General features: G+C 32.1%; 3 protein-coding genes across 3 annotated transcripts in view; 1 reads left to right on the forward strand and 2 right to left on the reverse strand.

Annotated features, from left to right (window-relative positions):
• Window positions 1-284: 284 nt before the first annotated feature.
• Window positions 285-4,377, forward strand: LOC111691082 (protein rolling stone-like). The gene is made up of 6 exons (XM_023453722.2): window positions 285-418; window positions 2,859-2,975; window positions 3,044-3,257; window positions 3,334-3,435; window positions 3,765-3,951; window positions 4,141-4,377. The coding sequence occupies exons 1-6, from the start codon at window positions 308-310 to the stop codon at window positions 4,319-4,321; spliced, it is 912 nt and encodes a 303-aa protein (XP_023309490.2). The 5' UTR covers window positions 285-307; the 3' UTR covers window positions 4,322-4,377.
• A 20-nt stretch (window positions 4,378-4,397) lies between these two features.
• Window positions 4,398-8,804, reverse strand: LOC111691052 (COP9 signalosome complex subunit 2). Its single transcript, XM_023453674.2, has 6 exons — window positions 8,615-8,804; window positions 8,317-8,511; window positions 8,128-8,253; window positions 7,579-8,060; window positions 4,680-5,012; window positions 4,398-4,622 (listed from the first exon to the last, which is right to left on the reverse strand). The coding sequence occupies exons 1-6, from the start codon at window positions 8,666-8,668 to the stop codon at window positions 4,478-4,480; spliced, it is 1,335 nt and encodes a 444-aa protein (XP_023309442.1). The 5' UTR covers window positions 8,669-8,804; the 3' UTR covers window positions 4,398-4,477.
• Window positions 8,805-10,005: 1,201 nt separating this feature from the next.
• Window positions 10,006-10,087, reverse strand: part of LOC111691047 (tetraspanin-17) — a 1,690-nt gene continuing 1,608 nt past the window's right edge. Inside the window, exon 5 of the mRNA XM_046955545.1 lies at window positions 10,006-10,065. Within this exon, the coding sequence (XP_046811501.1) occupies window positions 10,006-10,065 (60 nt within the window). The remainder of the gene's footprint in view (window positions 10,066-10,087) is intronic.

The raw sequence follows: 10,087 nt of genomic DNA on the forward strand, positions 1-10,087 counted from the left end.
AAAATGAGAAAAAATATTGAGAATGTATAAATAAATGAAACTGTTAAAATAAACATTTAAAATGTTTCAACATGAGAAATTTTATGAATAGAGTACTAGTACTCATTTTTAACAATAAATAAACGTTAAGTATTGTTGAAATAAAAAAAAAAACATAAATATAAACTCTTTTTGATAAGAATCTCAATTACATGTCGAATTCGTTTAATACGTCTATTAATCGAGAGTAAAATAAAATATAAAAAATATATAAAGATTTGATAAGACTTCTTTTTTAGATAATATAATATATTGGTGCTAGAGAATTATGAATATTGGCTTAGAGGTATTGGCCAGAAGAATTTGGTATCAGTTAACCGGCAACAGGCTACGAGTCAATTGTGGTATATTGTGGGGCACTGCCTGGGCTTTAATAAAGGTACTTGAATATAAAAGTCGGTGTAAATTTTGCTTGATAAGAAATCAAAAGTGAGAGTGTTTTTTTAATATTGGACACATGTGTTTAATTTAGAATAAATAAATCATTTTTTAATGAATTAAAGTGAAATGTTTTTTGATAAATCTTATTTTTAAACAAAAATATCAGATACCGGTCTAGACTTTTGGTCAGTCTATAGTCTTAAATATAAATTAGTCGATCAAAACTCGTCTATAGCATTGTCTACAGATCTTGTCAACTGTCTTGATTATAGGTCATATTCCAGGCGCGGATCCAAGGACCCCAAAACCGAAAACTTTTCATACAAAATACAAAAATGAAGAAAAAGTAAAATAAGTGAAAAAACAAAAGTTTTACCCCAAACACTCGAGCTGGATCCGTGGCTGTCATAGTCTATAGTTTTACTGTAGATTAGTCTATATTCTTGAGAGTTTATACTTGTGACTATAGTTTTGATCAGTCTGAAGTCTTGACTACAGAACAGTCTATAGTATTGAATATAGACTGTTCTGTAGTATTTTAGTACTCACTATAGATTTGTATATATACTTGACTATAGATATACTTGACTATAGATCAGTTTATAGATCAATCTACAGTCTTGACTATAGATCATTCTATAGGCTTGACTACAGATCAGTCTATAGTCTTGACTATAGACCAGTCTGTAGTCTTGACTATAGATCATTCTATAGTCTTGACTATAGAGCTATACTAGACTAGATAGAGCTATACTATACTATAGACTATAGATCAGTTTATAGTCTTGACTATAGGTCAGCCTATGATCTTAATTATAGATCATTCAATAGTGTTGACTATAGATCATTCATTAGTTTTGACTATAGATCATTCTATAGTCTTAACTATAGACCAGTCTTAAGTCTTGACTATAGATCAGTCTTTAGTCTTGACTATAGATCTGTCTATAGTCTTTACTATAGATCAGTCTATAGTCTTGACTATAGATCAGTCTATAGTCTTGACTATAGATCAGTCTATAGTCTTGACTATAGATCAGTCTATAGTCTTGACTATAGATCAGTCTATAGTCTTGACTATAGATCAGTCTTTAGTCTTGACTATAGATCTGTCTATAGTCTTTACTATAGATCAGTCTATAGTCTTGACTATAGATCTGTCTATGGTCTTAATTATAGATCATTCACTAGTCTTACCTATAGATCAGTCTTAAGTCTTGACTATAGATCAGTCTTTAGTCTTGACTAAAGATCTGTCTATAGTCTTTACTATAGATCAGTCTATAGTCTTGACTATAGATCTGTCTATGGTCTTAATTATAGATCATTCATTAGTCTTAACTATAGATCAGTCTTTAGTCTTGACTATAGATCAGTCTTTAGTCTTGACTATAGATCTGTCTATAGCCTTGACCATAGATCAGTCTATAGTCTTGACTATAGATCAGTCTATAGTCTTGACCATAGATCAGACTATAGTCTTGACTGTTGATAAGTTTATAGTCTTGACTATAGATAAGTCTATAGTCTTGACTATAGATCAGTCTATAGTCTTGACTATAGATCAGTCTATAGTCTTGACTATAGATCAGTCTATAGTCTTGACTATAGATCAGTCTATAGTCTTGACTATAGATCAGTCTATAGTCTTGACTATAGATCAGTTTATAGTCTTTACTATAGATTAATCTATAGTCTTGACTATAGATTAGTCTACAGTCTTGACTATAGATCAGTCTACAGTCTTGACTATAGATCAGTCTATAGTCTTGACTATAGATAAGTCTATAGTCTTGACTATAGATAAGTCTATAGTCTTGACTATAGATCAGTCTATAGTCTTGACTATAGATCAGTCTATAGTCTTGATTATAGATCAGTCTATAGTCTTGACTATAAATCAGTGTATGGTCTTAATTATAGCTTATTCATTAGTCTTGACTATAGTTCAGTCTTTAGTCTTGACTATAGATTAGTCTTTAGTCTTGGCTATAGATCAATCTTTAGTCTTGACTATAGATCTGTCTATAGTCTAGACTATACATCAGTTTATAGTCTTGACTATAGATCAGTCTATAGTCTTGAGTATAGGTCAGACTATAGTCTTGACTATAGGTCAGCCTATAGTCTTGACTATAGATCAGTCTTTAGTCTAGACTATAGATCAGTTTATAGTCTTGATTATAGATCAGTCTATAGTCTTGACTATAAATCAGTCTATAGAATTGACTATAAATCACTTTTTATTCTGGACTATAGATCAGTCTATAGTCTTGACTATAGATCAGTTTATATATTAGACTATAGTCACATCTATATCTTTGCCTATATATTAGTCTATACTTTGTAATTAGCCTATAGATCTTGTTCTAAAGATCAATCGTGAAATATAATCTTATTGGATTAAATGAACTTATTAATTCTTTTTCACCTTATAGATGCGCAACAATGAACAAGGCTGCTGGCATCGTACATTTCATCCAATAGCTAAAGAATTTCAAAGGGATAAATTTGGTTTTAGTCATGAACCCGTAGATGATTTTCTAAAATCTCAAGTAACCTTAAAATTAAACCACTGATAAAAAATGCAAGGTCATATTATAAACGTTTCATTATTTTTCAGTGGCAAACTTCCCAGAAATCCTTGCTCTGGCTATTATATCGCTGGGGTCTTGCGATATGTTTTTGCATTGGTGTCTTTGGTAGTTTAGTACAACAATGGGCGCAGGGTCGTTGGTTTATATATTTAACCGATTGGGGTTTCTTTTTGTGCATGTTTGTGAGTGTTTTTGGTGCTGTTATAACAACAATATTTTATTTTAAACCAGATAAATTTGGTTGGTATTCCAATTTTGTTTGATGTTTTAGTATAAAAAAAGTATTTATTTATCTTTTGTTGTGTTTTTTTTTTAGTTGCAAATTGTGGTGTTATAAAATTTTATTGGCTTTCACATTGGTCTACTTTGGTGGTCGCTACAGTGATAACGTTTATGTATTGGCTTTTTATATATCCCAGTAAGTTTTTATTAAAACATATATATATTTGATGTGTTATTATATGATTTGTTTAAGTATGTAGGTTAGTTTATTAAACAATATTAAAAATAGTTTCGAACGTTATCTAAAAATTGCAAAATTCCTGAATGTCTGAAGTTGTTTTTTTTTTTATTCTAATCGCTTTTGTAGTGATTGTTAAGTGTGATTTACAGATTTAGAAATATAAGTGTATAAATAGTATTGTGGACAGTGGGCCTGGGCATGGAAACTACATACTTGAAGAAAATCTTAGAATAATTTTAATTTTGTGTATTTTTACCTTTTACAAATTTTGTTTTTCTTTTTAGCCGATGATGCTAGAGCTTCAGATTTATATAATTTATGGGCGCATGGTTTTAATTCTGTCTTAATGTTATTGGATCATATGCTGGTGGCATTCCCTACACGTATTTTACATTTTATTTATCCATTAATTTTAGGTCTTGCTTATGGTGTTTTCTCAATAATTTACTATTTTGCTGGAGGCGTGGATATGTAAGTAAATAAAAAATTTTAAAAAATTAGATACAAATTATAAAGACAAATAAATGCAGATCTAATTACAGCATAAAAGATATTGAATTGAAATATTTTGAAAATTCAGTTCAATATCTCTCAGCCTTCTTTTATATCATTTCATTTTTAAAATAACAAAAATTTCCTTTTTATGCTTTTCTCTTCCAGCAATGGCAATCGTTATATTTATGAAATTTTAGATTGGTCTCAACCCGGCTGGGCCACTTTAGTCATATTCGGTTGTTTAATTTTAGTTTTAATCTTTTGTTTTCTACTCTTTTGTCTCTATAAATTAAGAAAAACTATTTATTGTAAATGTAATAATTCTAAAATGACAATAACTGCCTGAAACAATAGAAAGAATAAAACCTTTAAGTACAAATTCTAATGTAAAACTTTACTTTATAAGTTTTGTTTTATTTAATTTCTTTTTGCTTTTTTTTTTTTTTTTTTGTTTAATTAAAAATATTTAAAAAAATGAATGCTTGCGTTTAAGGGTTAATTTTCAAGCCATTTTATTAATAACAGCCATTTGTAGAGACTGTATTTGATTGGACCATTTGTCAATGGCATTATAACGTGAGCCGTTGTTGTTCTCGTTATCCAATTGCAAGACTTGATTAACCTGATCAATGCGTCCTTGTATAGTGCTAAAAGAAAATAAATGTATATTAAATATTGCTAAATAAAATTCTTTAATTACTAACTTATCCAATATACAGGACACCAATAGACTTTCCACCTCGGCCGGTTCGATGTTAAGAGCATTTGCTATAAATGGTATGGCTATATTCTTATAGGGACGTATTAACTTTATCAATACTTGGGTGCGTATATTGCGCAATAAGTCTTCAATATGTTCTCTTATAAAGGGATCGGCCATTATGTTACTGCGATTGTGTCTTAATATCGATTCAAATTCGTTGATATCATTATTTTGATAGGACACTACCAAATTGGTCATGGCTAGAATTTCCGGATCATTTTTGTAGGGTTTAGCTTCTTGTGAATCGAAAGGATTAATGCCTGATTTCATTAACCTGTAAGTAGAGTTTTAGTAAAACGGCAATTTACATATTTTTGATATTTAAAGTATTGGGTAAGATAAAGATATACCGAACCTTGCTTGCTGGCCAAGAAGATACCAGTGACAGACAATGTTAAGTACTTAGTTGTAATTCTCGACCGAAAGTTTAAATGGAGACACCACATATAGGATAGGATCAACAAGGCACATCAGTGCTGGGCGATATGTAGGAGTACTATAGGCATGTAATGGGGTCTTAGTCCTACTATGACAAACTGACTTTATAAAAGTGTAATAAGACCAGTTCTAGCTTATGCTTCAATAAACTGGTGGACAGGGACTACAGGGAGTACAGCGTACATGCTGTTTGGGTATAGATGGTGTCGAGTGTACTATACCAACCAAGGTTCTGGAAACGTTGCTAGATACTCCACTCATTGAAACATATTTAATATATAAGGTGTCGCTTACAGCCGAACGGCTCTTTACTTTAGGCGAACTGACCAAAAGCGGTTATAGGACACGTCATCAATGTTTACTGGACACATTGGAAGGTTTTACACAATTATCGGATGTCAGCAATATGTCGGAAACTTTAAAAACGAAGGCACGTCAGTGCTGGGCGATATGTAGGAGTACTATAGGCATGTAATGGGGTCTTAGTCCTACTATGACAAACTGACTCTATAAAAGTGTAATAAGACCAGTTCTAGCTTATGCTTCAATAAACTGGTGGACAGGGACTACAGGGAGTACAGCGTACATGCTGTTTGGGTATAGATGGTGTCGAGTGTACTATACCAACCAAGGTTCTGGAAACGTTGCTAGATACTCCACTCATTGAAACATATTTAATATATAAGGTGTCGCTTACAGCCGAACGGCTCTTTACTTTAGGCGAACTGACCAAAAGCTGTTATAGGACACGTCATCAGTGTACATGCTGTTTGGGTAAAGGTGGTGTCGAGTGTATTACATCAACCAAGGCTCTGGAAATGTTGCTAGATATTCCACTCATTGAAACATATTTAAGATATGAGGAGGAGATTACAGCCGAACGGCTCTTTACTTTGGGCGAACTGGCCAAAAGCGGTTATAGGACACGTCATCAACGTATATTGGACACATTGGAAGATAATACACAATCATTGGACATCAGCAATATGTTGAAAACTTTGAAACGCTGATCCCAAATAGAATGTCTTGAAAAAGCGGAACATTAGAACAAATACAAGTAGGAATCCGTTGTTACACGCATAGCTCTAAATTGGGGGATAAAGAGAGGCTTGGGTTCTATATTGATGATCCAGAAGCAGATATATACCACCGTTTACCAAATCATAACACAAGCTTCCAGGCAAAAGTACTAGCAATAACGGAATGCGTAAATTGGATTAGAATATATATGGCGCCCACAGTGCTTTAAATATTTACCGACAGCCAGAAGGCAATTAGGGCGATATCAGGAGATTAAACTCAATCTAAGAACGTATTGGTTTGTAAGAAAGCTTTAACTAAATACTCCTCCAGAGGTAAGGTTCAAATCAAATCAAGGTTCAAATGAAAGGGCGAATGTAATAGCTTTAAAGGAAAGGGAGCTCGAGGCAGTAAACCTGACAAACACAAAACCATTTAACGCAACAAAGGCTGAACTAAAAATATGGGTGAGAGAATCCTATAAGACCTCTTGGAAAAAGTGAAACAGTGGGTAGAACCACGAAAATCCTATGCGGTGATCCTGATGAGAGCAAGACGAAAAATCTCCTCAAAATGAGCAAGTCTGAAGTTAGTAAGATAGTATGTAGTCTGAGTGGACAAACAGGATTACAAGCACATTTATGCAAAATTGGATGTGCGGATTCAGACGTATGTAGAGCATGTGTAGAGGAACTCTGGAGCACTTTTTTGCCACTGCCAGGCATTTGTCGAAGTTAGATCCAAGTATCTTGGAAGTGATGTTAATCCGGAAATATCATTCCGGACACTGCTCAATTGGAGCCTTTAGGGGAAATGGATTTTTGCAGGTTGTGTGAGGAAGAAGAGGAACTGGAGACAGTAGGGCATATTTTATGCCACTGTCACAGATTACAGAGTCTGACATTGAAATGGCTAGGTAAAGAATTCCACGATGAACTAGGAGATGTAGCAGGGTGCAACCATATAACAGACAATTAAGGATTTCCCTTCCATGACAACTTCCTTTCTCTTTTTGGAGCGAAAATCTCACTCTTCTTATCACTCTTCTCTTCTGTCTTCTTTTGATTTCTCATTGTTCTTTATTAAAAGGATTCACATCGTAGCTTTGCTTCTCCGAGTGGATGTATACATTAGTTACAAACCTTTTAAACTAAACTAAAGAAAGCATGAAGGATGGATAAGGAGGTTTGATCCAATAAACAAAACCAATGTGACTTTTTAAAACGAAGTAGCTTGCGTAATCTCAAATTGTTTTAATAATAACTATAAACCAATGTATAATTTTTCTATAATTGTACAATATCCTCTTTCTCTATAAATTTCCAATTAATTTAATTTATAAACAAAAATTTAAATAAAACAACAAACACAACAATACTTACATATTTGCCAATACCAAATATTTCAAACAAGTCGTTCGGCGTGGCGAACCCGATTCATCATAATTTTTAAATGCCTCAAAGAAATCTGTATGAGCCTTTTCAAATTCACCTTCACGCAAATGCATTTTGCCACCACATTCTCGAATTACGCCCATAATCAGAGGATGCGGTATGGCCGACTTAATATGTAACGATTGCTCGTACAAAGCCTTAAGTTTTTTATTATTCTTTTGCACTGTGTACATTTGAATTTCCAAGGCATAGATTTCCAAGAGTTGGGTGCCTTTCTTTAAATCATCTTCACCATCGTCTGTCTGACACGATGAGTGAAGTTGTTTAAGAATTTTTTGTAATTTGCCAAATTCACTGCGATCGAAATAGAGTTTGCCCAATTTGGTATTGGTCTTGAACCAGAGTCGATCATTTTTTGCATCCTTAAGAGCTTCCAAAGTGGTTTCATAGAAATTTTGTAAAAGTTCCATCTTTATTTTGAAGAAATAATAAAGAAAATTCATAAAAAAATACTAATTTTATGACACAATAGCTTACATTTTTGGAAGTAGATATATAATCCAATATGGAGTTTATCGACTTTTCCGAATGATTGCGTGTCACGGCACTTTTAATGTAAGTCAACAATTGTTTGTATCTCACCATCATTTCTTCATAATTATTCTAAAAAGTATTTCTTTGAAAGTAATAAAAGTATAAAATATTGATAATCTTTGCTGTATTTACTAATTTAAAATTGATTTTAATCATTTGCTTAAGAGCCTTAAAACCCCATTCTCCCTTTTCGCCATTTTCCAAATCTAACACTTTTTGGAAAGATGCCAATGCCGCTTTCGGATCATCTTCTTTCAAGGATTTGCTGTTATAATATTGATTTTCTAAATCAACATCTGGTTCTGAATTACTATCTTCTGAATATTCCTGAAAAAATACATATTAACAATAGAAAATATGTTTTATCACACAACTTCTATCGACAACCGGCTTATTTCACTTGTCGCAAAATTCGAGCACAACAACTTACCAAACCATAATCCTCATCATCTTCACACATAAAATCATCATCATTATCGGACATTTTTGTATTATTTTTTTAATAATTTTTATACAATCTTAGATAATTTAAGTTGTTTTAGATTTCTTCTAAGAATTTCTGCAATAAAATCTATTTTTGCACAAACAAAAAAGCTAAAATTTTTCCAGCTGTCAGAATCTACAGTTGCCAGATTGTTTGCGTCTACCACTGTAATACAGAGTTGCTTTATTTGCAAAATTCATACACTTGTAGAAATAGTAAGGAAAATATTACAAAATTTGATTGGTTAGGGTTTATACTGATCTGAAATCTATTCTTTTTGATGAACTATTTAAATATATTTCAATTCATCTTCCTCGTTACTTATATTTAAATTTTTGAAGTAAATTCAACGATAAAAACTTTTTTAAGAACCGAAATCTATATTTATGGAAAAGTAAATGATTGGTCCGCCAATATAACCCTCGTACAGAAAATCAATTTATAGCTAATATATCATTTTAAAAGTTAAAATTATGCGTAGAATGCCTTGACGCGTAGAATGTTTAAAATAGATTTACATTCTACTTTTAAAAGCGTCACAAGCGGCACATGAAAATGTCAGCTGATATTGACATTTTATATTCTTTAGACCTGGTTCACACTGGGAAATTTTTGTTGAGAAATTTTTGGGTGATAGTTCTTTCTCTATTTCTCACACACAAAAATTAAAAATTTCCCAAAAATGTTCTCTAGTGTGAACCAGGCCTTATTTAATGTGTATTTATCAATTTGAATAAATTACAATGAGTTCAATGATGAAAAAATAAATAAAAGTTGTACAAAAACGCGAAGTTTTTTTTTTAAATCAAGACAAAAAATTTACGCTTTAAAAGCGTAGCACACGAAGGAAATATAACAAGCGCGTAAAGCTTTGACGCGAAGACGCGTAGTGTGTGACTTCCGGCTTTAAGTACCTATTCCGAAAATCACGCTGACGTTATTATTAATCGAATGGTCAAAGTCCATATACATACATATGTATATGACCACTTCCGAAATTTGCTTTTTTACGACATTTGCCGAAAGTTTTTTTCAATATATTTTTTAACAAATAAATTATTTGACAATTCTTTTTTTATTTGCATATATAGAAAATATCTTTGTTTTTACGTTATTAATCATTTTCTTAATGCAAAATATTTTTAGAAATTGTTTTTCTGCAAGATGATTTATGTGGAGGTTAGGGTCAAATAAAGGCCGATGCTAGTAAAACATGGAGAAAAGGTTTGTTTTTAATTTAAGAATTTGGTATCCATCCCTGCATAATTTCTCACACAACTTTTGTGCTTGCTCTGTTTTGTTGTTATAAACAACCCTACAAGAACAGTGACAGTCATTTAACCGGTCATTTGACTGGCAAATCGATCAAAGTTTCCATCAAAAGTTTCTATCTGTTTCTTAAGGGCAATATGTAAAAAG

Source organism: Lucilia cuprina, chromosome 2 (genome assembly GCF_022045245.1).
Source record: "Lucilia cuprina isolate Lc7/37 chromosome 2, ASM2204524v1, whole genome shotgun sequence".
Lineage (NCBI taxonomy): Eukaryota > Metazoa > Arthropoda > Insecta > Diptera > Calliphoridae > Lucilia > Lucilia cuprina.

What these genes read in the sequence shown, in the direction of transcription:
- LOC111691082 (XM_023453722.2), top strand. Translation starts at nt 308, where the DNA reads ATGAATATTGGCTTAGAGGTATTGGCCAGAAGAATTTGGTATCAGTTA. An exon ending in ATGATTTTCTAAAATCTCAA is followed by an intron (nt 2,976 to 3,043) that starts GTAACCTTAAAA and finishes ATTATTTTTCAG; the next exon opens with TGGCAAACTTCCCAGAAATC. An exon ending in TTTTAAACCAGATAAATTTG is followed by an intron (nt 3,258 to 3,333) that starts GTTGGTATTCCA and finishes TTTTTTTTTTAG; the next exon opens with TTGCAAATTGTGGTGTTATA.
- LOC111691052 (XM_023453674.2), bottom strand. Translation starts at nt 8,668, where the DNA reads ATGTCCGATAATGATGATGATTTTATGTGTGAAGATGATGAGGATTAT. An exon ending in TTAAAATCAATTTTAAATTA is followed by an intron (nt 8,254 to 8,316) that starts GTAAATACAGCA and finishes AATACTTTTTAG; the next exon opens with AATAATTATGAAGAAATGAT. An exon ending in TATTTGGTATTGGCAAATAT is followed by an intron (nt 5,013 to 7,578) that starts GTAAGTATTGTT and finishes CTCTACTTACAG; the next exon opens with GTTAATGAAATCAGGCATTA.